The sequence below is a fragment of the Schistocerca gregaria genome, unplaced genomic scaffold, assembly GCF_023897955.1.
Source record: "Schistocerca gregaria isolate iqSchGreg1 unplaced genomic scaffold, iqSchGreg1.2 ptg000720l, whole genome shotgun sequence".
NCBI classification, from domain to species: domain Eukaryota; kingdom Metazoa; phylum Arthropoda; class Insecta; order Orthoptera; family Acrididae; genus Schistocerca; species Schistocerca gregaria.
In genome coordinates this window covers 346,344-370,617 of record NW_026062097.1, presented here as the reverse complement: position 1 = coordinate 370,617, position 24,274 = coordinate 346,344, and the positions used below count along the sequence as shown (strand labels likewise).

The following is a 24,274-nucleotide window of genomic DNA, read 5'->3' as shown; positions in this document are numbered from 1 at the left end:
TCTTTACTTTTCGTACTAGAAATTATTTTTTTGAACGATGATAAGACGATCAACTGTTTGTATACGACCGTTATTTCTTTACAAATGGGCGATCCGAATCTGCTAAAATAAAGCGATGAATGCTCTCGGACATATGTGATTTTCTAAATAAACAGGTCAGCCCAAGCCAACAAAAGATTTTTTTGTTTCCGATAAAAGTCTGTTTGCTCTCGGGATAATCGGTGATTCAGATATAGAATTTGACATTCAATTTTTCCGGTTTTGCGGGTAACATAATAGACTTTCAATTCTGTTTTATAGTACGTGATTTGAGTTGAATATATTTGAAAAAATTTTAGCGCGTTGATGCATCTTTTGATATGGAATTCGCATAAATAGAGGCTGGTCAAGGGCAACGTAGAGATAACGGTTTAAAAAATCAATGAGTATATCCTTTAGAAATTTTGGAGCTGTAGAAGATTTAGGTCATAAAATATCCAGACATATATTTCGAGTATTGGATTTCACAAAATTATACGTTAAAATGACATTTGGTCTAGGCAACCCAGAGAGCATTTGTATTATGAACTTAACTGCGCCTTCAAGCGTTAAAAAATCATCGCGGCTACCCACCTATCCAGGCGGAATTGGTTTATAATCAACAAAGTTATTTCAAGAGAGAGCGAACTGTTTTCTACCTAGTTGAATTTGAATTTTTGATTTCTTTGCACAGGACCAAAATACCGAAGTGAAGCTTCTATGATGGAAAATCACGTTCTGTGTATCATTTAAACATTTTCGTCTTAATTGTAGACCAGATTTTAGCTTGTACAGCTTGTAAAGTCTGTTTGAAATCCCCAAATTTCCAAGACAGTACATTTAAAATTTTCAGAGTGGGAAAGCACTGGATTTTTAAATGTTTCACAAAATGAAGTGCGTCCCTGTATTAAGCAAGGTTCAAGAAAAATACCGAATTGACCTGATCCGCCTCCTATTGCAATTACATCTTCTCTTGTATATAAAAAAAATTCATTGAGTTTAGACCAAGGATAAATGTTGAAAGATGGGTAAACAGAAAATAAAAAGCATTCCCCAGTACCATAATAATGATCCCGAATGGCCCAAGAATCGGATAAGTAGGCACCAAATTGAAATCTACATTCGTCTTCTATAAGCAAATAAGATGGTCCTTGGTCGCGTGTTCGATTGTATAGAGTATGGATGGAAATACCATGTATTCGGCTGCTATAAAGAAGCTTCCAGTTTGAAAGTCGAAATCGAGGGGGTAATGCCCTGGCAAGTAGTTTTAACTCTTCGGTAGTCAAAATAGCTGAGGACCAATTTAAAGTAGGAGTAAACAATGCATCCTCGTCTGAGGGACTCTCTGAAAGATAAGAGAGCTGAACTGAAATTGGAGGTTTAGAGGATTGCCTCAACTGACAAAATTGCCGATATATGTCTAAAAAAGTATCGCCTGTATGTCTGCTTACCAAAAAATGAAATACATTCGTAACTTGCTCTTGTTTTTGGCCTCCCGTACAACTTAGAATACCGCTTGCAACAAGCCTTAAAACTTCTAGGCTTCGATCTCGCAGCTTTTGAATTAGACACTCATACCCAATATTGCTGTTATTTTTATATAAATTTCCCTTCATATTTTCTTTCAAAGAATCCAGAGGTAGGGATATTTCATTTGATATCTGATTTTCTGGGTCAAAAGACTCAGATGCCTCCTTTTGATTACATAGATTCGAGCTATCGTCATCAGTATTCAATATAGATACCATTCGTGTTATACTATCCAAGATTTGAATATCAACAATATCTGAATATTCAATTTGAAATACGGCTGAATCCAATAAACTTAAATCAAAACAATTATATAAGCAGGGTTCAAACTTGATTGAATTAGGCAATAAACACAACCTCCCAGGTATAAGCCGTTTCTGAATATATTCCGCTTTTTTTTGATTAGATCCATTAGAACAAAGCAATCGACCCAGATTAGCACATCCATCATTTATCATTAAGACCGAATTGTTATTCAACGATTCTTTTGACGAAGTCGAAGAAAATAGCTCTTTTGCATAGCTACCAAATGATGATTGTTTGAAGATATTGAGATCTCTTTCGGCATATAAACGCCTCATAACATAATGTAAAAATTCATTTCCATTCTGGCCACTAAAACTAGAACGATTATTAGTAGATATTTGGAGACTAGGAGAGTCTGAGCTTATGTGAACTGAATCTGAATAAGATAAGTCGGTATTCTCCCTAGAATCAGATTCGGTGGAGGTATGTTCTGTTTGGTTTGAATGATCAAAAAAATCGGCTTGATTCGGCTTTTCATATACGTGTAAAATCTGAATATTTTTAAAAGTGTAAATAAAAGAAGCTGAATTAAAATTTTTTCGCAATATTAAAAAAACAATAGCTAACACATACTTGTCCTACATTAATGTGGTGATATTTTGAAATTCCATTTAGACGTAGTAATTCAGAGGTTTCCATTCCAAATTTTAGGGCTACGCCATTTAAAGTGTCCAATGGCGTCACTTCATATGTACAAATCTTTCTATCAGACATAAGCTCTATGTGTTTTCCACAAAGACAGAATTAGCTCGATTTAAATTTAGCGCGCAGTAAATGTAGCTTTGGGCTGCATCCGTAAAAATGTTCCCCATACACACTTATTTAAAAAACAAGATCCGAGCTTAATATGTTCACTTAATCACCACCCCTATAAGTTATTTAACCGCTTAGAGCAAATATATGGGCAAGTCCATAAGCAGATGAGTAAATGGTCAGAACGTCCAATTATATGTGATAGAATAGATAGGTGAAAGTGATGCTATGATAGAAGAAAATAATGCTAATTGTTGCATTTACAATCTGTGTATAAAAAATCTGAATTTGAATAATGACAATTTAATCTAAGAGGTATTCTCTCTATGTTCGATCTACGCGTATGTTAATAAAAATATTTGTACATGATAGTTGTACAATTACTCACACGTGATACTGATACCAGATTTTCAGAAACACCGGTATAAAATGTTTTTTCCGGTTATATTCCACTTCAAATATAGATTTCAATGTTTTTATTGATCGATGTCTATTCGGGTTCTTCGACATCGATCTTTTTCATTAGGTATGATTTGCATCATACATTTCTTCCATGTGAACATTGTTGTAAGCTCCTCATAGGGGTATAGAAGGAGATACTAGAAGTAGAATTTGGCTTATTCTGCTGATTGGTAAATAAAAAATAAATCGTTACATAATTCTCTTTTTGTGTTTCGTCTAAACCTGATATAATAAGAAGTGCCCATTCCTATAATTGTCATTTTATTATTTTTGCTAATTAGTCCGGGCTCTAAACCTCGGCTATATTAGATCTAACAAAAAGAAAAAATACTGTTTATCTTGGATACAGTCTAGATTTTGTTTACAATGACTTTAGGAGATGATGGGTGTGGAACAGTATATCCATTTCTTCAATCTGTCAGTCGGCCTCGTGATTTAAATTTTGAATCCCCTCATGCAGGAGGGACTTCTAAATCAATTTCAACTAACAACATATGCTTGAGCCCCATAAACTCGATCCTGAGTCATAAAACCCGGAATACATTTAGAAATTTAAACGTATCTAATCAAGAGTTTGTACAAAAAGCCGTCACTAATACTCATTCGATAGAAGAATCAATCCCTGGAGCATCGTTTAACAAAAGTCAAGCTAAGTCGTGTACTAAGAGCTTCAATGATAGTCTGTCACCCATTTTACCTGTATTGCCAAATCTTGATCAATACACGATCACTCCAGAAACAGTACGTACCTATCTGTGAGCGTTAGTTTTTGCTATATATGTTAATTTCCCAAACTTAGGAGAGCAATATAACGTTTATTTTGAGCCGTATGGACACTACCCTTCGTGATTGAAAATTTACAGCAGTAAAAATTACCGTTAATAACAATTTTTTATAGCTATCAGCTTTGATAAGCGGGAAATACTCTCATTATTATGACGAGATCCTTATCATAGATGCCAGGTTTCAATACGAATACAATGGCGGACATATAGATAACGCTATTAACTTTAATCATGTCGAAAACCTGTTTTCTTTTATCGATCAAAACGAAAGATTTAAAAATTTGTATCATCGTATTTGCATAGTAGTTCACTGCGAATTTAGTTCCCAACGCGCCCCTGAATTTATCAAGTCTATTAGAAGCAAGGATCGCTCCTTAAATCCCTATCCTGAATTGATTTTCCCAGAACTCTACTTGCTTTTTGGAGGCTACAAAAATTTTTTCTTGTCTTTTCCAGAAAAGTGCAACCCCAAGAATTATGTAACCATGAATGACCCTAGACACGTAGAGGAGATGAAAAATGAGATAAAAAAGAGTAGGCGAATGAAGGCATACACTCGTTCCTGCCCTGATTTAGGAAGTATGGCATACCTATATACTTCAGAATTTTCAGCAACAAAGAAATTTTCGAATGGGATTATAAAAAACGAGCTAAACAAAAATACCTCTAATACTCAAACCGAAAAAGATTCCAAGTCTAAGCTTGAATCCTCACCAGTTCACATCGATAAGTTAAAAAGTATACCTACACGTTTCACGAAATGCAAATCTTCACCATTCCTTCGAATAGAATGACTCAAGTTGAACCAAGTGGACAGAAAAATAGAATTCAAGTCAAACTAAATTTGAATTGTGTCAGATGTAAAATATATTAGTCAGCAAATCCCAGTTACTTATTGATCCATGCCTTTTTCATCAATTTCATTTGCCCTTCAGCTACACATTTTAATTTTGAGAACAATCACCACCTTTCGTATTTAAATCGCAAAAGATTGCCATTTTTTACGAGAAGCCCATTATTTAAAACATTTTTATGTTTCAGTCCTATATGTTAAAAGATATCAATAATATTTGATCTGGTCTTTCATCTAAGATGAGTCTTACTAGAGAAATATTGTTTGTTTTTACTATGAGTACCTTTTTTTGGATTACTTTGGCGTATTCACCAGGTACAATGCAATACAACAAATGTCTGAGTATCTCTATATTACATTTTTTCCTCATCTTTTCATATTATAAATGAGATACAATAGAAGACTATGTAGACGGTGAAAGCAGACTTCGTCATTCATCAAATGTATGTTTTGCCCTGTATATTTTTAGTCGATATAGTAACGACCTGACACAATGTAAAAAAACAACAAAAAAGTTTTCTGATTGGAATGAATTGATGGTATCGCAATTACCGAAATTCAAGTCAAATTTGGCAGTGTCTATAGATTTTTTAAACGGGTATTATGCAACCAAAAAATTATACAAATCAGATTTCTACTATAAAGTTCAATTTGCATTTGATCATGGAAAGTTTCAAACAACTTGGATAATGGCAGTTATTCCTAAAAGCGAATTAATTTTGTCAGAAATCAACTTTTTTTTTATATACAATAGAGAATCTATTGTTAAATTTAAATATACATATAATTGTACGTACTTAACTCTAAATCTTCACAAAACACTTTTTCAATAACCTTTGTGTAGACGCCTCTTTAAAAGACGTAGGAGAAAACACTGCTATAAAATATTTTTGGGAACAATTGGGAGAGGAGGACATGGAGAATGCCTTGAGATTCCTATCCTTGGCACCGCTTGTCCTTGTTGGCATAGTGTCATACAAGATTTATTTGTCGAACACAAATAAAAGTTGAGATGGCATTGAAGAGCTTTTTTGTGTCTTTTGTGGTATAAGTAACTGCAGCAAAAATCTATCGATCAATCTTGGTGTAGCTATTTCATTGTGACATAATAAGGCCTAATATTGTCATCTTCAGATTTTTGCTATAAAAGTCTAAATTTGACCCCATAATTCTTTATTATTATCATAGGCATGTGATTGTTAGAGTATTAAAAATAATCTTATAAAAATAATTTTTTCAATCTTTTATTGCAAAAATTTAGCGATGCCGTGGTGTTGCCCTTGGGAAATTGAATCGCCTCAACTATAGAAGGAGGCGTAAATAAAGAGTCTGCCAAAGAACCTCTTGCCAGGGTCTATTCTATTATATATTGAATTTTTATACAGTTTCTAAACATAAATTGAATTTTACTTGGTCCTTAAAATCAGTCAGCAAAGGAAACTATTCAGAAACCGTATCGGTTAATTGAGGATGAAACAAAGCATTTACAACGTACAAAATTTCTAACGTAAATACATCTTCGACAAATGGGTTGGAAATTTCCCACTACTTTTGATAACTGGTAAGCTATTAGTTTTTGTAGCGTTTCATTGGAGTTTTTAGATTGTATCTTTCACATTCACTAGACTTTTGAAAATTTTCTGTGGTTTGCCATGGATGAAAAAACACGTCATACGAACTTGAGATCTTTCTTATCTCAATGTAAATAGCCATGCAATGAAAATTTGGTAGTATAGCTTGCTAAATTTGTTATGAAGGAAGGTATTTAAGTGTGACAGACTCGTAAGCTAATCAAAAAAAAAGTATGCTGCCTGTGGCTGTGCTTATTAATTTTTTCTATGTTTTTTTCATTCAATATGGATAATGTAAATGAGCAAGCTCTAGAAAACAGTATCCAGTCCATTATTGATATCCTATATCAAATTCTTGTTACAGTTGAAGATTTCGACCCAGAAGAAAACCAAGACTTTCTTTTCACAAAAATGTGAGTTGATGCTGGTCTGTATGAATTTTGCATTAAAAGCTTTTGAATGAATTAACTTTTCTTTGAACAGAAATGATGATCTGATAGAGAGCTTTCTGAAGTTAGATAGACTGAGGCATAGTTACAACGCAATTATCCCATTGAAAATATTAAAGTATAAATCTGATAGTTCCTTTCTCGCTCTTTTTTACAGTCAAAAAAAACTGACAAAATTTTTCGCGCAGCTATATCGATCACGGCAAAAGTCCTGATCTTTACATCATGGACGTTTTAGAAAAAGGCATAGAAAAAAATGCCCAGCTGAAAAACAAGATTGAGCTATTCGAAGTATGCTATTTATCTAGTTCAACAAATCAATCTCAGTTGCTTCATTTAGCAATGCTTAGTTTATTAAAAAAATTTTGTTTACTGTATAGATGTTTAGAAATTTTCTCACGGAAGAAATCTCTTCTAATTTTCCAGATTCAAGATAAATAAAAAAATATACTCTTACCCTAATTTTTATAGATTCATAATCCTTGTTTCCTTCTCTGCCTAATATATTCCAGCGGATGGTGTTTTTAACTCTAAAAAATAGTCATAATGTATGAGGCCAAGAGGAGTGCCCGATATGAAGGAAAAAAAAAACGTCAAGAAGAAGAAAAAGAATTGGAGGATATAGAGTCAAAATTGCGTGAACAGGCTCCGCCCAAAAGTGTATGTGATATGTGAAAGGCATGGCTTTAAATCTGTTAATTCGGTATTTTATGCTTTACAATAATATATTGTTTTGATAAAGAGATGTTTGTGTGTACACATTTGCTTATCTGTAAATATTATCTTTTTTCTATAAGCAAATATCTATGCTTCGACCTAATCGAATTACTGTACAAGTTCAACGTCGTTACTGATCAACTGGATGACATAAAAAAAACTCCGGAAGCATACTTTCCACTTGCCACAACATTTGACCAACTCCCACTATCTTCGCGTACTAAAAGAGCTTTGAAAGATAACAAATATGAAACACTTACAGACATACAGCGTTCCGCATTGCCGCATGCTTTAGTTGGGAGAGATATTTTGGGTACGGCCAAGACTGGTACTGGTAAAACACTATGCTTTTTGATTCCTGTCATAGAGCTTTTATACCGTCTCAAATGGAGTATCGAAGATGGCTTGGGGGCTCTAATTCTTTCTCCTACGCGAGAATTGGCAATGCAGACGTTTAACGTACTTCGGACAATTGGCGCTCGCCATCTTCTATCGGCCGGTTTGCTGATAGGCGGCAAAAGTTTCGAGGAAGAACAGGCGTGTTTGGGTAATATGAACATCCTTGTGTCAACTCCTGGACGTCTGTTACAGCATTCAGATGAATCACCTACATTCACAGCTGATAATTTAAAGATACTTGTTCTAGATGAAGTCGATCAAATTTTGGATCTTGGGTTCGAAAAAGAACTTAACGCTATCATTCGAAATCTACCTTCTAAACGTCAAACGTTACTTTTTAGTGCTACGCAAACCGCTTCTATACGTACCTTGTCTCGTCTTTCGCTATCAGATCCAGAATTTATTACTGTTTATCCAAAGCAAGATGCGATAACACCTCAGCTTCTTTTGCAGAACTATATCGTGTGCGATGTGGACAAAAAGCTTGATCTTCTTTGGTCATTCATCAAAGCCCACTTACGTCAGAAAATTTTAGTTTTTTTTTCTTCTCAGCGCCAAGTTCGTTTTGTTTTTGAAGTCTTTCGTCGAATGCGTCCAGGTCTCCCAGTATTGCATATTCATGGGAAAATGAAACAAAATACACGTATCAAATACTATTATCAGTTTGCAAAGTCAGACTTCGCCGTTTTGCTAGCGACTGACCTTGCGGCGCGCGGTCTCGATTTCAAGGGCATCCATTGGGTTATTCAAATGGATTGCCCTGAAAGTGTCGAATTGTATGTGCATCGAGTCGGCCGAACTGCAAGGTATAAGTCAGGGGGCAAAGCGAGTTTAGTGTTGCTGCCGAGTGAACTTAAATTCAAAGACAAATTACTTGAAAACAAAATTCCTATCTCTAAAACAACTTTAAATGCAGATCGAATCCTTAGCATAGAGGCGGCTATCCAGGCTCTACTTATCCAATTTCCAGAACTTAAGTTTGCTGCACAAAAAGCCGTAAAATCTTATATTCGTTCTATTCACTTGATGCCTGACAAGGAAGTTTTTGACGTTCAAAAGATTTGTGTAGAATCTTTGTGTAAGAGCATAGGTCTTTTACAAGTTCCAAAACTTAAGTTTCTGAATGACAAGCGTATTGATAAAAATAAGAAAAAACAGCAGTTTAAACAACAGCAGCTGGAACAGAAAATTCAAGAAATGGTCAAGGAAAATGGTACAGATGACCACATCGATTTGATGAAGGTGTTTAGTAAGGAAAAAAAACCTGGAAAGACTCGAATGGAAAGGCTGCTGAAGAAGAGTAATCCTCTAGTTTTTAGTGAGTCTTACGAAAATATGCGCGAAGAAATGAAAGTAGATCCTGAATTTCAAGTTGATTCCGATGGCGAAGACTCGGCATTTTTGAAGATAAAGCCACAGGATCAATCCACGCATGCCAATATGAATCTAGAGGAGGTTAGCCAGTGCATTCGAAAAAGAGACAGGCCTGACTCCAAGATAAAAATATACCGAGAACCACGGGATGTGCTCCGATTTGATAGCTCATCTGAGGACGAATCGGAGGATTTGACGGTCCCTTACTCAAAACGAGTGGCAAGAGAAATGAAACATGCCGATAAAGATGACAAACGTGCTTATTCAATATTATTAAAGAAGAGAAGAATGAAGAAGAAGCTAAGTGAAACGGCTGGCTTGAACTCTGGAGAGGACAGTGATAGCAATTCAAATTTTGACAAGGATGAAAATAGAGAAAAATTAAAAACAACAGCGGTTTGATGTGCGAGGCTTTAAAGTTGTATTTTTTGTGAGTTTGATTGATGCACATAAAGGGTTCTAAAAAATTATGATTTGGAATGAAATGAATTCCCTACTCAGTCCCAAATTTGATCAAACCTAATTACGGATATTTGACGATAAAACAAATGCGTTATATATATATGGGTTTTATTTTTAGTAAGATCTGTACCGATTTTTTTTCTTTAATAGTTAATTTCAACATTTTTTATCATTTTGACTTTCAATCATATTCCTAGGTTTTACCTGCTGATTTTTCGACAAATCATCGTGTTTCTATGCAAACCTGCACCCCTCAGCTGATATTCGACCAATGGATTGATAAATACATGCATCTTATGAAAAATTATAAGTTCCTCTTACTTCCAAGTCATCTATTATTTCAACTATATTGTCCAATTATCCATTTATCAACGTGTTTGGAAGACACCATTTCCACCTTATTCGAACTAGAATCCTTTTCGAACACGCTGCCCCCACTCGACAGCTTGTTACAAACTAATTCATCCAAGCCACAATTTGTCGACGCAATTCGCTTATTGGTTAATGATTGCATTCTCTTCTCTTCTCTACATCCGTTTTCCTTTGAGACGTTATCTGGTATGTAGAAAAATGGTACTAATTAGAAATATGCAACGACTATCAGAGCAGAGTCAATTTAAGCTTGGTTTATCCCGTTTTTAGACCACTCATTTTGTCTATTCTGAAATCGAACTTTTTGACCACATTTACTAGCAACATTGACCCTTTATATTTTTCATTAAAGAAAAACTTCATTCACTCTACGAGTATACTTTCCTGATATCTAGATTTTCGATACGTCCTCTAACGCCTAACCTGACAGCTGCTATTTTCAAAGAAATTTACAGCCTTATCAAATCTGACCAAACCATTGTAGATACCTTAGATTTTTCAAAATCTATTTACTTCTCGCATCTTTCACCACTCTCAAACTTTTACAGTTCTTCAGTTTTCTTTAAAAACTCGAAAACTTGGGATAGGGAAGAAGTTCAAGACGATTGCATCCGCGAAAACGTTTTTCAATGCATGCTACTTCTGTCTCTTGTTCAATTTTCGACTGTCTTTCGAAACAAACTTTTAGAAGATTCATTATTTTGTGCTATCTATAAATCGCCCTTTCTCTATTACTGGCTCCTTAACTGCAGCAATACGGATGAACAGTACTTCTTGAACACTTGCGATGTTACCGCGACCGCCAATTCTATCATTGCCTTTCATCCTTTTGTCGCCAGTCTATACCTTCTCAGTGACTTCATTTTTGAATTTGTACAAAGTAGGATCCAACTTTTGACAGACTTTGAGCCTGCCTACCCTTCTCTTTGGGGTTCGGTATTTGTGCCCAGTGTCAAAAGCTATGCTCAAATTCAACTTGCCAAATTCCAAAGTTTAACGACCCAGCTAAGAATTCAAACAGAAGGCCTTCTCATCTCCGAACGTCTTCAACCTCTCTCGATCAACCTCACCTCGCACGTCACTAAAATCCGCAGCCTTGTAAAAAAATGGAGTTACTCAATTCAAGTGATATCAAGTATTTTCAAACCAGAAGCGCCTATTGTTTTAACAAAAAAAATATTTTCGCAAAAATGGCATCTATCAGCTAAGCTTTCCAGTCTTTTTTCACTCGTTTTTCAAGTTTTACCAGGTGTGCCTACTTTTCTAAGCCGAGCACAAGGCTCTTACCAATTAGAATGCGTCCCTTATGCCTTGTTTCATTATCAACTACCCGTCCTCGATCCTAGTGCCGACGATTACATTTATTTATACTTGAGTCAGCACATGCTCAGTGCAAAAGACAACGCTTCTGAGCAAAAGCGACTCCTCATTTTACTTTGGCGACGGCTCGTCTTTTACGGTGGCCTGTTATTCTCTACACGGGAGCATTTGTTAGGAGGCATTTGGACTATCGGACATCTGTCCTATTGTATGGCAGTGAAACTCAATAATGAGGCTGACGAAGATCAAGGTATGCGCTTTATGATCTCAGATCCAGAATTAAGCTGGTTCAAGCTTTTATCGATGAATCAAATGGCAAAGTACATCAGAGATGCCAAAACCAAATTCGACCTTCTCGACGCCACTGTGGCACAAAAAATGAGGGCTCTCCAACTCATGCAAAAATACCAAAAAGAACCATCTGTGACTCCGGGCATAGCCACGAACCATTTTCAATCAGAACAGTAAATTTAAGTATCTAAATATAGTAAAGACGAGTACAAACTTTAACTACCAGCTCCCTTTTCAAAGAACAGCAGGACACGTCATCATTAACTTCCGATCTTTTGTAAACATTTTTGCTAGATCTGGCCCTCTGCAAAGAGCTATGCGATCACTATCCCGCTGCTCGTTGACACGAGCAACAAACAAAAATCCTGCGCAATAGCAAAATTTCGTTTGCTTAATTTTCATGTAATCAAAAAAGGATTTGCACTATTAATTGACAGTTAATTCCACATTAATGCTCAGGCTAGAAATAGATGTTTTGCTGATTACGTACGCTGAAGTTTTAGTCTACGTCCAGGTAAGTAATGATTGAAGTTACTACTGATCTATGAATTAGCGACTACACAATTTTTTGTGGAATTTATGTGTCTTTGAAGTTTTTAACTTTTTGTATCTACAACTTTGTTTCTATTCTGACTTGACAGAGAAATTCAGTGATTACCACTGCGGCATAAGACGCGCTTTTACAATGCACAGTTTTACGTCAGAAGCCGCCTGTTCTTAAGTACGTTTTCTTTGGCTTCGTTGATTCTTCTGTATCTTTCTGCACATTCTGCAGTGGAACATTTGTCTGGATGACTGTAGAAAAAGTTAATTTAATAACGCATTTGGTACAATTAATGGGACAAAAAATGTTAGGGATTCAATTCATAGGAACAAAAACAACCAAAAAAACCTGAAAAATGATAGACAGAAACCGTACTACTTCATGGCTAGATCTTTAAACTTTTTCTTAATTTGAAGGTCGGTCGCGGATGCTGGTAACCCCAAATCCTTGAAGTTTATTCGAAACTCGTTGGCGACAGAGTCTGTATAAACAAGCTCAGTGAGATTTTCTTGTATACATATAAAACTACAAAAACACCTTTAGTACTAAAATACATTTTTGTTCTTGTAAAAAAGGTGATGCAGCAATGATGCACAATACGACGATGAACAATATAAAAAGGCACACACTTCCAATCCCTATTTTTTTGTCCTCATGTGAGGGCCTAGGACCGATGCCGTCGTCGTATTCATCAAATGGCGTTGCCCGATCCTGCTTCGAATTGTTTTCTCTGCTTAGATCTACATTTTCTATACTTGAGTCCATTTCCTTATATTCTTTTTTAACACATCTTTTATGTTCATCTTGCAGGCGCATCTGCCTTTGATGTACATTGATATTATGATTCATAAATTTAAATATTTTTAAGACATGTAATGAAAGCCTGCTTTGCAAAAAAATTTTATATTTTTGAAATTCGGCTCACTTTGAGAAAAAAAGATAAGACAACTATGCGAAAATTGCACTGCATATACAATGTAAGCAATCTCTCTACACGCCGCGTACTAGCAAAAAAAATGCTTCATTAATTGGCCATCAGAGCTGTAAGAATTTTTTTTAGGGTGTGAAAATTATTTATAAAAACAGGTTTATTACTTTACTATTCCGATAAATATTGCTGTACTTTCTTTTTGACATCTTTCATATTGCTTTACACTTATGTTGATACAGAAGGTGGCATTTAAACAGATTAAATTATTACCAAAAGACATTAAATGTAACGTTTTATATCAAAAATACGTTCTTTTTATCTTATCTGACAACCTGTACTTGCTCAGTTCGTTCGGCATCGTCTGCCAATAGCCCCGATTCTAAGTCAGGCCCTTTTTTTTTGGATCCACTTCCCTACCCCAAGTCTGCATTATGCCCTCATATTAGTGAGGAAACACTTGAATACCACTATGGCAAGCATCATGCAAATTATGTGTCAAAGCTCAACTCGTAAGTCGAAAGCACGTTTATTTTAATGCTCATGAAAAGGCATTCAAAATAGAGATTATCGGAGCGATAAAAAATTTGTTCCTTGTAATTCTATTCTAACGTCCAATGAAATTTATAGTCTTATAAAAGGAACCGAACTTGAAAAAAAGAGTTTGGTCGAATTGATCACAACTCAGAAAGGAGGTGTCTACAACAATGCAGCACAGGTATATAATAGAGCCTAATTCTTCATTTTGGAAACTCTTTTAAAATTTTTTACATACAGACAGCAATTGGCATGCATTATTGATATTTGATGTTTGCGAGAGTTTCTGTCCTTGACGAAGCGAAACGTGTAATAATCTAACGAAAAAAATTTCAGGCATGGAACCACTCTTTCTATTGGAATAGCATGTCTCCACAAGGAGGAGGGGATCCAAAAGGCCCACTCTCTCAGTGTATTAGCAAATGCTTCGGTAGCTTCGACGAGTTCAAGAAAAAATTCGATGATGAATCGCTGAATCACTTCGGATCTGGGTGGACATGGCTGGTGAGGAATGAAGCCGGAGAATTGAAGATCATGACAACCCACGATGCTGGCAACCCAATTTGCAATGGATACACCCCTATATTAACTTGTGATTTATGGGGTATGCTTAATGCTATTTTAGTAATTTTTAAGTATTCTATGTTTTGGTCATTCCTTTCCGTTGATTACTAACAGTTTTTGAGTAGAGCACGCATACTACATCGATCATCGCAATGCACGTCCAAAATATATGGAAAACTGGTGGAAATTGGTTAACTGGAAATTTGCTGGAAGAAACTTTGAAAAAAGTAATTGAGAGTCAAGAAAAATTCCCTTTATAGCAGAGCTGAATTGAGTTCGTAGTAAAAAAGAAGTTATATCATTCTGTGACGTATTTCTCAATTTATGTACCTTAATTGTAACACGTCCTCCTAAATTTTAATTTTGCTTCTTTTTTTTGTGTGTGACTACCGAGCTATCTACCTTTTGGTAAGTGTTGTCATCTTGTAATTTGTCTATCGCATCTTGAATCAATTGAATATACTTTTCGTTCGGATCTAGCAATAATAGGCTTTTTTCATCAAGTATTTGAATGTCGAGCTGGTTTTTGGAACACAGCTGAATGATGAATAACTGAATCACTGAGTCTGAACTGATTACAAATAGATAAGATTGAACTTCTCAAATACTTTGTACAAGCAGATTAAAGTCGTACCATCTAATATAAATCCTGTTTGTAATGTGAACCATTGTTAACATGCAACATGTGTGTATGAAATACAGACGGATAAATTAGGCTATGAAATTTAGTTTTATATTTTTCTCTTCAATTCACATCCTACGCCAATGGATACCCTTGAAGTTAATCATAGACAATTTGAACTGTTTCATCATGTTGTGACTCACCAAGAAGAGAATATGGCGAAACGCATGAGAATAGTTTTCACGTTAAGAAATATCGGCGGAGCTCGTGCTATTTCTATCCTGAAAGATGGTACATATACATGGTATTTTCTTACATTTCTGGCGAATTGGATGCCCCGTATATTGTGAATTTTGTAGGTGTGTGTGTGAGAAGGAAAGTCCAATTTTCAAAATCGCGCCCCTAAATAAAACCAGGGAATTTGCATGCACATAGACCCAAGAAGAATACGTAACTGCTATACCTCATATACATAACAGATGGTTGATCGCTGCCCAGCTCAATCAAAGCGTATGCTAACAACTAATTTCCAATTTATCAGTCCTAAAGGATTCTAGTGCTCTACTATCCCATGAGGCTGCCTATTGCTTGGGTCAAATGCAGGATCTTCGTGCTTTAAATCATCTAATGGATACAGTAATGGATGAAAGTTTGAATGTTATGGTCAGACATGAAGTATGTGTACTGTCTTCAGCAATAGCCAAAAATATTTGAAAATATAAATTTCAATACAGAAATTGTGCAGTGAGAAAAAACTATTTGCATCTATATCGTTTGGTCCTTTTTTGAGGGTAGTTATACATGTTTGAGGGTTTAAAACCACCAATGCCAAATTTTCTTCTAGATAGATATCTTTGCTGAACTTTTTTTTATAGGCAGCCGAAGCATTGGGCGCTTTAGGAGATGTGCGAGCACTCTCCGTTTTAGAAAATTTTAAAGACAGTGTGATAAAAGAAGTACGTAGTCGAATTAGGCTTTCGTGCGTGCTGCAACAATGATGAAGAAGTAATTAAAACGACTGTTTACCTCGAATTCTTTTATGTAGTACAGAATTTTAACTTTTTCTTCTACAGCTTTCGGAAACATGTGAAATAGCTATTCAACTCATTAAATGGAAACTAAAGCACGGAGCTATCAAATCAGATGGACCCTTTACAACTTTCGATCCCGCTCCACCTTCAAAATCAAAAGACTTTGACAAATTAAAGGCGGGGCTTTTGAACTCGAATTTCAGTATATTTAAACGATACAAAATGTTGTTCGCCTTGAGAAACATGAACACAAGACAAAGTGCGCTCGCCATATGTGCAGCATTCGGTACTGGAAGCCCCTTGTTCGAACATGAATTGGCATATGTCCTTGGCCAAATGGCATTTGAAGTGACGGCATCTACTTTGGCAGCGGTTTTGGAAGATACTACCAAACATGAAATGGTTAGACACGAAGCTGCTGAAGCGCTGGGATCAATAGCAGATAAATCATCATTAGTTATACTACAAAAACATGCGCAAGACGATGTAGCAGTAGTCAAGGAAAGCTGTATGGTAGCGCTCGATTTACACGACTATTATAACTCTGATGAGCTACAGTACGCAGATGGACTCAGTTATGCTGATGCAGGAGAAGAATAGCCAGTAAATGTATGCCAAATTATGTATTAGTTTTACTCCGCCCTTTTGATAAAAATTTTTAGCAAAAATAAATAGAATTTCTTTGTATGATGTGTATGTAAGATGCATTACAACAAGTGTATCATAGTACTGGTAGTAACGTTATTCTGTTGAGTAGTGTGTGTTTTTGTGCTCCAATTTTGTATTGCAAATATGGCTTTTGTTCACCAGAGAGCTTTGTGTTAAACAAGATGATGTTGCACTATCAAAAAATACAGAACGTGTAACGGGCAGCCCGTACCAAATGTGTACGCTATGCCGGGAGTCTTCTACTAAATTTATATAGTCAGCCTTTAGGTAAATAGCTGCTTAAAGGCGTCTTAGTTTTTATAGCATTTGGCATACCATATAGGCGGCAATAGGAAAAACGCACAGCGACACCGAAAGCAACAGTATGATTTACATAATTAAAGAACAATAAAGTGTAGCTAAACCATACAAGGGATTAAAATGTTTTTGATAGTTTTGAAAAGATATTCGACATTTTTCTATTTGCAGAGAGGCTATGCATGTTGATAAACTCCCTGAAGATACACACCCTGATGTAAAAAGGGCCGTCACGTTGAAGGGGGAATGCTCACTGTCTAGTTCTGATGAAGACAGCCAGGAGGAACATATTTTAGATCGAACGGGTCAAGATATTGGGGATCCAGAAAGTGAGGATCCGTACCTTGACCCATCCCTTCTTGAAATAGACTACACCAACACTCGTTTGAGGAGACTGCCTCCGTTAAGAAAACTGTGCCAAGTCAGAGTACGGATTCGAAGAGTTCAACTCGTTAGTTGATATCTGTGTGTATATTTATTTTCAGTAATTTTAGTCAGTCAATTTAAGGCAAAATCTCTTGAACTATGATGCACTGGATGATCTACAATATCTCATATCGATGACACATTTGGATTTATATGACAACCGAATCTCGAGTCTTGACAATTGGCTTGCGAAGTGTACAAGTCTAATGTACATTCACATACTTAGTGACTTCTTTTTGTTCTTGTCATCATGCGACTGACTGAAGTGTATAGAAATCTAGATTTATCATTTAATCTCATAAGGAAAATAGACGATGTCAAATATCTGACCAAGCTGGAGGAGCTGTGGCTCGCGAACAATAAGATCAGAAGGATTATGCCAGGCTTGGAAAATTGCTCTAATTTGCGAATTTTAGAATTAGGCGCGAATCGCTTGAAGAAAATCGAGAACTTGACTTTGTCCTCCCTACAAAGTCTTTGGATGGGCAGAAACCGCATATCGCGTATAGAAGTTCGTTTCTAACACACACCTATTTCGTATAGTGCTTTTTTGATTTTGATTGTTCACATTTTACTGACCAATTTTTAGGGGTTAGATAATTTGCGCTACCTGAAAAAACTGGACCTTCAGGCCAATCGACTAACAAATATAGAAGGGCTTTCCAACTTATTGTGTTTAGAAGAACTCTATCTATCTCACAATCATATCAGCCAAATAGATGGCATAAGTCATTTGGTGCGTCATACGCTACAGAAATTTGCATAAGCGCCATGTTGTTTTTATTTATCATAAATATTAATTTTTTTTAAGACATCTCTGAAAATTTTGGATTTGAGCAACAACTGGATTGAGCATTTAGAGAACCTGAAAACGTTGACTTCGTTGGAAGATCTTTGGATGAATGATAATAGAATCGGTTTATTGGAAGAAACAAAGGAGATCGCGGATTTGACGACTCTGACCACATTGTACTTAGAAAGAAATCCTTGTGCAGATGATGTACAGTACCGAGTCAGAGTTCGGTTGATGCTCCCCCAGTTGAAACAGCTCGATGCTACACCTATTTATCATTCAGGATATCCTCCTATATTCAAAGATGAATCTACAACCGCATGTATAACGACGCCTACTTGTAACTAGCGAGAATAGGTGTGAAGAATTGGTACAAATCAAGAAAAAATGAAAATATTATATATATATATGAAATACATTACACGCGCATACGGTTTTTGGCATATTTATTTTTTCTTTTTCTTTGTAGTGTCGGTTTTTGCAACGTCTTCGATTTGTACTTCTTGATAAACTATATTGGCATCTCTCCATTCCTCCATCAGTTTTAGGTGCTCTCTATGAGAATGTAGCTCGTACATGATATCACGCATAGTCTTATATCTTCCATCAATTGTAAATTCTGCTTTTTGTCCAGAAACTTTTAGGGTTTTGTAAGCTCTTCCTTCGTAGTAAAGTTCAAACGTTGAAGGCACGTACAGTATTCTACTTCTAATGTTGGGGGTCCGTTTTCATTTTTTTGGATGTAGGTTACGGTTGTTTTAGGGCAAAGGCGCTTGTGAACCCGACCAGCAAGATTAGTGAGTATATTTCTGTAGGAACAAAGAGTACATATTAGTGTAGGGACGAGACGTGTGTATGTGCATTTATTATCATCGGCAAGAGTTCTTCTTACATAAACAGACCTCGGCCTTTGCCGATATAATGAGGGCTATAAGTCAACTTTGCGTTTTTGACATCCTTAAGAAGAGGAGCCAAGTGTTGGGAATGTGAGCGAAACTCGAAAGGCGAACCAGGCGTTAGCTGCTTAACGCGAGACATTAAGTATAGCCGAGATCTTTTTTGTGCGGTGTGTGCACACAGTGAACACAAAAAAAATATAGAATTTTTCGGAGCTTGATCTAGAGGTTCAAAGATGAAGTTGCGAAGCGTTTTTGAATATACTGCTGAACTATCCAGGGACCTTCGGCGCAGCAATTCCGTGTGTGCATATGAAATGCTTTCGGAGAAGTGATAGAATAGAGTCGGGTCGCTGGCGCAGTGTGACTAGAAAATGTGTGTGTGCATGTGGATGAGGTAGGCTAAATACCAGAGAGAAACGGTCAAAAAAATATGAAAAAAAAGTTTGTATTGAAAAAATAACACTTTTATTCTAGTCGTCGGTTGTTGGCGTTTTTTTGTGTCATGTGTATAGACACACAGCCGGTAGCCTCTTGAACACGTAGACGCTCTGTATTATTGCTATCCAAAAAGAAGGGGTATTTAATATATACGAATGCATGAGATTCAGCTATATCTAGTTTGTATTTCGATTCAATGAGCTCCGAAGGTATTGTGTCAATTTCCCTGTCTTTTTTGTTTTTTCTCCTCTTCTGGGAGCAGGTGCTGTCGTAAGCGACTTCTTTTAATATAGCCCTAAGAGGGGATTTAAATAAAATTTGCGCACTCAGTCGTGGAATAAGATGTAAAAAAATTTGTGTATGTGTGTTCTCTGACAATGGCAGAATCGATTTTGTCTGCTTCTAATCTGATCGTGTGAGAGTCCATGTAGAGCCCAATGTAAATCCTCTCAAGGTGGTATTCAAGTTTCGGGGAAATGGGGAGGTAGAAAAGGCCAAACTAGATGGAATGCGTCCAACAGGCCAGATTACGACGAACAACAAAGTTTTATTTAGAGCAGGTGTCACGAAATTGGTGGAGTCGGCGTCAACTGAGGTGGTACAGTCGACTGAAGAAGGTGTAGAAAAAACAACAAAGGTGCCCGGAAGAATAAAAATTAAGACTGTAAAACATGAAGAAGCAGTTAGTAGCCCTTCTCAGATGGCAGGATCATCTGAGTCGAGCAAGAAGCGTCGATTTGACGCAGTGAATGCGGGAGAAGAAAAACTATCCGCGCTTAAGCGTAAGAAGGATGAGCTTTACATGTCTCCATTGACACCAAATTCTGTAGAAAAAGACTTTTCAGCTGCTCAAGAAGGAGCGTCTGCGACTTCCTCTCATACCGTTAGGCACCCAAGAAAATACGTGCCGTTGCGCAAGGCTCTGAACAATGCCTTGAAAAAGCTTATTGAGTTAGACAGGTACAAATTCTTCTATGAGCCTGTTCGCGAAGAAGATGCTCCGGAATATCATAAAATTATTAAAAATCCGATGGATTTTCTGAAAATGCGTCGCAAACTAAATGAGGACAAATATCCCTACTGGAATTTGTTCACGGCCGATTTTGAGCTCATTTGTCAAAACTGTATAGAATACAATCCTCCAGAGACAATTTATTGGAATGAAGCGAAAAATCTGCTGTTAGAAGGACGAAAATATTTGAAGCGACAAGGTGCAAAGATCAATCCGGAACAACTTCTAGCACCAACCAGCATATCTGGTGTAACTTCGAATAATAACAATGCTAAGGTCATTTCGACTCCACAAGACGAAGATGGAAAAAAGAGACATACAAATGCTGCTAATTCTCATTCTGCCTCAGCAGAACCGACCACTGTCATATTTGAAAAACCGAAACGATATTATATTCCGAATGAGGAGCTGCCTGAATCCTTGTTGGCATCACCTTCTCCTGTTCGTTTATTGAATTTGGATCAAATAGAACGCGTTTATCTCACCCAACTTGCCAGTTGTTGTTCTAATCTAAAAAATCATACACGCACCAGCGAGGCTCGCCGTGAGTCTCCTTCTTCGGACCAGAGAGTGTTTTCAGCTGAAAATTCCACCCATTCGGTTAACTCATCTCAGAAGAGTCTACTTGATCTAGATCCAAGTAAAGTTTCTCTTATTGTTTCTGAGTGCGTCTCAGAAAATCTGGATCCTAACGCCCTTCCAACGTACATATCCACACACAATTTAAATTTCACTCCACCTCCGAATTCCGTCCTTTCCGACGCTCTCTGTACTCCAAAGCCTTCTTCGCAGCAACACAGTTTTTACCACCTCATCCGTACTATGACTCCTATCACTCTGAAGAGGGTGCAAACCTTACTAGACCAACTGTTCGACCAAAAAACCCCTCAAACAGAGCATTCCCCCGACATCCTAGCCCATCTTCCTTCTATAGATTCCCTTGTTGTCAGCATGGAATCATGTCTACACATTGACTTGGCCTTCTTGAAACAAATTTATTCCTCTGAATCGACTCTGTCACTTTTCGTTCGCATCCTACTGAGCCGCAACGCTGAAATTCTAGCTCTACTCGCTCAACAACCACCACTCCCACGCGCCAGCTCTACGCAGCCATCTCCCCGCCCTCCGAACACTGTCGACGACAACAATAAACTTCTACACGAATTGGCTTCGAATTTAATCCAGCTTCTTCAGCTTGCACCATTCCCTTTGCTTACTAAGACTTCCCTCGAGCGTTCTTCAAACGTAGGGAATTCTCAAGAAGAGCATCAGCCCGTCACCTCCTTGTAAATAAAATTGCGTGCACATATTATAAACAGGTATGAAGAAATTACCTGCCAAGCCCATCTCTCGTTTTTGGCAGAAGAGCGCGTCATTTCTTCGTATGCAGAGAGAACGACGCTGTGATTAGGAATGTCAGCCGGGGATTCGTTGGATCTGTATGCACCTGTACCGCTTACAATAACTAAAGTGTACTCCTTTGGCGCGTTTCCGCCGTTTTTATCTAGTCGTCGAAAGACGAATTGTTGATTGCTTCGCGTCGACGAGAAAATTGGCGCCATTGTTTTAAATTTGTGCATTTTTTAGGGATATCAGGCCTCAGGTTGCCTGGTGTCGTAGGAGCGTTGCGGATGAGCGTGTATTGACGACGAGCTCGTAGGGCTGATGGGTCGCGTCAGAAGGTGCGCCGAGCTGGAGGAGTGTTCGCCCAGTTTGACACGCGCGAATGAGAGAGGTCGCGGTTTGCCGGGGGCGGGGGGGGGGTCTTGAATTGCATTCCAGAGGGTTCAATCTTTTTTCGGTTGTTTGATAGAGCCAGTTCGGTAGCACAAGATTTTTTTGGAACGTTCAAGCCCTGCGAACAGGCACGTATTGTCGTCATCTAAGCACAGTGCCGTGACGTGTTCTGAGAAACGTGTCTGAATGGTTTTGAGAAGATTTAGGTCGAGGATAGACCATATTAGGATTTTCCCGTTGGCGTGTCCGGTTATGACTGCGTTTCTTTTTCTGCCCGGTTTTTCACTGGTGGTGACGACGGCGCTGATTTTGGGGCAGTTTTTGCTGGCCAGTTTGTGTCCGTTGATACTATATATGCTGAGGCTGGAGCGGTCTCGATCGCTCGTGTCCTGAACGACTACTATTTCGCCGGAGTGGGCTTGGACGTCGAGGTGGGTGACGCGGGGTTGAAGCGCGGTGAGCGCCGAGGCGATTTTTTGCGGAGGGAGGAGGATCCGAACGGGGCGGAGCCGATACGCGTTCCAGAGAATCACGGAGCCGTCGTCGGATCCCGTGATGATCAGGTGGTAGCGAGCGCTCGCCTTGATGCAGGAGACGGGTGATTTGTGGCCGCACAAAGAGACGGAAGGGGTGAATTTTCCGGGAGGAAAGGACAGTGGAAGTAAGCTTGAGAAGTCGTGAACGAAGGGATTGTTCGGTGATGGACTAGGGTGCTTGAACCAGGGGTGGCGGCAGCCGGAGAGACCGGTGGAATCGTGTTTTTGACATCGTTCGGACAAGAGTTCCTGGATTGGTGCTTGGACGGCGTCGGAAAGGGCCAATTCCGATTTATTTCCAGTGAAATCTGGATTTCTAAATTCCGCACTTTTGTCCGGACAAACTGGAGTCCGTTCGTTGCTCGGCGGCTCAATAAGGCTTGTGCGCAGGCCGTGCGCATTCAGATCGGGCAGCTCTTCAAGAGGGCGTTGTCCATCGCATAGACAGTTCAGCCGACACGGGTGGTCGTCGTCTTCGCTGTCGCTTGTCGGGTCGACGTGGCCTTCTTGAACGTTTTCCTGAAAATTTGAATGACTCATTCTTTCTCGATGCCACGCTTGAACCAGGTTCTCGTTGGCCGGCTTTTTGGGGCCTTTGGGCTCTTCGAACCTGCCACGTCCCGAAGCCCTCCACACGCAGATCAGTCCAGAACTGAGTCCGGCCGCAATCCAGCTCCCCGTCTCGGCGACGTCCACGCACTGAATTTCTTCGGGTCCTGAGCACGCGCAGGGCATCTCGTATTCCACCAATTGGCTCTTGAGGGCCAAAACTTGGACGGATCGGTCCCAATTCCTCCACCTGAGCACGTGCGTTCCTTCGGGCCACAACAAAGTTTGATTTTTGCCCAGCGCCAAAGGAGCGCGGTTCACGTAGAACACAGAGGCCATTTTGAACGCCGGCATCTCGTGCGAGTAGCGAAGGCGATCCAACGCCACGTGAATCGCGTTCGGGTGCATGTTCCGAAGGTAGCGAGGCGACCGCTTGGGGTGCGGCTTCTTGAACAGTTGTACAGGAATTTGTCCGTAGCTGTTGATCTGACTAATGACGGCCATGCGTTCCGCGAGGTCCGTGATTTTTCGCAAGCTCACCCCCCCTTCGTACGTGTATGGATGGAACATGTTGTAGGTCTTCAGCGCCCTGGACCCCGCTTGTCGATACCCAAATATCAAATCTATCCAGTGATTGATGTTCATCGAAACGTATTCGCACTCGAGCGCCTCCATGTGCTGCCTCACAAACCGGTAGGCGCACCGATCTGCCCAGGCGGGCAGGACCACGTCGTCCACCTTCGCGCCGTTCTGCCTCGCGCCGAAGTCGAACCCATTCACGTTCAACAAAAAATCCGGAAAGTAAAAAAATTCCGGAATCAACTCCTTGACGTCACTCGGGCTCTCCGAAGAAGACGACTGCCAGGCCTGCTTCACGCAATGAAAAAGCCTGTCCGGAACGTCGAACTTTCCAGACTGGAGCTCGACGAACTGGTACGCGAATGGCTCGACTCGCATCAAAAAATGCAACACGATCCCAATGTTCGAATAATGGGACCCGTAATAGTACGGCTTCTCTTTCAACTCCACC

The 24,274-nt window shown here is 38.5% G+C and overlaps 8 protein-coding genes and 2 long non-coding RNA genes across 14 annotated transcripts; 8 read left to right on the top strand and 2 right to left on the bottom strand.

The window, feature by feature from the left end:
- Positions 1–555: 555 nt before the first annotated feature.
- LOC126320402 (uncharacterized) lies at positions 556–2,891 on the bottom strand. Of its 3 annotated transcripts, XM_049993864.1 has the most exons (4): positions 2,669–2,825; positions 2,428–2,573; positions 1,079–2,345; positions 556–990 (listed from the first exon to the last, which is right to left on the bottom strand). In XM_049993864.1, exons 2-4 carry the CDS (start codon positions 2,566–2,568, stop codon positions 980–982), a joined length of 1,419 nt encoding a protein of 472 aa, XP_049849821.1. In that variant the 5' UTR covers positions 2,569–2,573; positions 2,669–2,825; the 3' UTR covers positions 556–979. The 3 variants fall into 3 exon arrangements, with proteins under 3 accessions (XP_049849821.1, XP_049849819.1, XP_049849820.1); XM_049993862.1 differs by having other exon boundaries at positions 556–2,345; positions 2,669–2,891; XM_049993863.1 differs by having other exon boundaries at positions 556–2,345; positions 2,673–2,853.
- Positions 2,892–3,355: 464 nt separating this feature from the next.
- Positions 3,356–4,753, top strand: LOC126320423 (M-phase inducer phosphatase 3-like). Its single transcript, XM_049993908.1, has 2 exons — positions 3,356–3,810; positions 3,968–4,753. The coding sequence occupies exons 1-2, from the start codon at positions 3,436–3,438 to the stop codon at positions 4,646–4,648; spliced, it is 1,056 nt and encodes a 351-aa protein (XP_049849865.1). The 5' UTR covers positions 3,356–3,435; the 3' UTR covers positions 4,649–4,753.
- A 354-nt stretch (positions 4,754–5,107) lies between these two features.
- LOC126320468 (uncharacterized) lies at positions 5,108–5,891 on the top strand. The gene is made up of 3 exons (XR_007558098.1): positions 5,108–5,150; positions 5,223–5,496; positions 5,552–5,891. It is a non-coding gene; the product is annotated as an uncharacterized LOC126320468 (long non-coding RNA).
- A 678-nt stretch (positions 5,892–6,569) lies between these two features.
- LOC126320487 (probable ATP-dependent RNA helicase ddx10) lies at positions 6,570–9,701 on the top strand. The gene is made up of 5 exons (XM_049993988.1): positions 6,570–6,691; positions 6,762–6,845; positions 6,916–7,018; positions 7,108–7,387; positions 7,565–9,701. Exons 4-5 carry the CDS (start codon positions 7,274–7,276, stop codon positions 9,617–9,619), a joined length of 2,169 nt encoding a protein of 722 aa, XP_049849945.1. The 5' UTR covers positions 6,570–6,691; positions 6,762–6,845; positions 6,916–7,018; positions 7,108–7,273; the 3' UTR covers positions 9,620–9,701.
- A 171-nt stretch (positions 9,702–9,872) lies between these two features.
- LOC126320488 (uncharacterized) lies at positions 9,873–12,163 on the top strand. Of its 2 annotated transcripts, XM_049993990.1 has the most exons (3): positions 9,873–10,237; positions 10,404–11,621; positions 12,122–12,163. In XM_049993990.1, the coding sequence occupies exons 1-3, from the start codon at positions 9,916–9,918 to the stop codon at positions 12,124–12,126; spliced, it is 1,545 nt and encodes a 514-aa protein (XP_049849947.1). In that variant the 5' UTR covers positions 9,873–9,915; the 3' UTR covers positions 12,127–12,163. The 2 variants fall into 2 exon arrangements, with proteins under 2 accessions (XP_049849947.1, XP_049849946.1); XM_049993989.1 differs by lacking the exon at positions 12,122–12,163 and having other exon boundaries at positions 10,404–12,079.
- A 1,169-nt stretch (positions 12,164–13,332) lies between these two features.
- Positions 13,333–14,544, top strand: LOC126320408 (superoxide dismutase [Fe]-like). The gene is made up of 5 exons (XM_049993886.1): positions 13,333–13,422; positions 13,484–13,646; positions 13,765–13,852; positions 14,008–14,275; positions 14,361–14,544. The coding sequence occupies exons 1-5, from the start codon at positions 13,365–13,367 to the stop codon at positions 14,468–14,470; spliced, it is 687 nt and encodes a 228-aa protein (XP_049849843.1). The 5' UTR covers positions 13,333–13,364; the 3' UTR covers positions 14,471–14,544.
- A 788-nt stretch (positions 14,545–15,332) lies between these two features.
- Positions 15,333–16,940, top strand: LOC126320401 (deoxyhypusine hydroxylase-like). Its single transcript, XM_049993861.1, has 3 exons — positions 15,333–15,532; positions 15,733–15,813; positions 15,931–16,940. The coding sequence occupies exons 1-3, from the start codon at positions 15,455–15,457 to the stop codon at positions 16,486–16,488; spliced, it is 717 nt and encodes a 238-aa protein (XP_049849818.1). The 5' UTR covers positions 15,333–15,454; the 3' UTR covers positions 16,489–16,940.
- Positions 16,941–17,079: 139 nt separating this feature from the next.
- On the top strand, positions 17,080–18,421 carry LOC126320399 (protein phosphatase 1 regulatory subunit 7-like). Of its 2 annotated transcripts, XR_007558091.1 has the most exons (5): positions 17,080–17,281; positions 17,349–17,488; positions 17,554–17,791; positions 17,870–18,016; positions 18,092–18,178. XR_007558091.1 is itself a non-coding variant. In XM_049993860.1 (4 exons), the coding sequence occupies exons 1-4, from the start codon at positions 17,415–17,417 to the stop codon at positions 18,419–18,421; spliced, it is 789 nt and encodes a 262-aa protein (XP_049849817.1). In that variant the 5' UTR covers positions 17,340–17,414. The 2 variants fall into 2 exon arrangements, 1 of the variants encoding a protein (XP_049849817.1); XM_049993860.1 differs by lacking the exon at positions 17,080–17,281 and having other exon boundaries at positions 17,340–17,488; positions 18,092–18,421.
- A 199-nt stretch (positions 18,422–18,620) lies between these two features.
- On the bottom strand, positions 18,621–19,049 carry LOC126320400 (uncharacterized). The gene is made up of 3 exons (XR_007558092.1): positions 18,966–19,049; positions 18,770–18,882; positions 18,621–18,710 (listed from the first exon to the last, which is right to left on the bottom strand). It is a non-coding gene; the product is annotated as an uncharacterized LOC126320400 (long non-coding RNA).
- Positions 19,050–19,433: 384 nt separating this feature from the next.
- Positions 19,434–23,979, top strand: LOC126320389 (bromodomain testis-specific protein-like). The gene is made up of 2 exons (XM_049993847.1): positions 19,434–19,619; positions 19,842–23,979. The coding sequence occupies exons 1-2, from the start codon at positions 19,607–19,609 to the stop codon at positions 21,710–21,712; spliced, it is 1,884 nt and encodes a 627-aa protein (XP_049849804.1). The 5' UTR covers positions 19,434–19,606; the 3' UTR covers positions 21,713–23,979.
- The last annotated feature ends 295 nt before the right edge of the window (positions 23,980–24,274 follow it).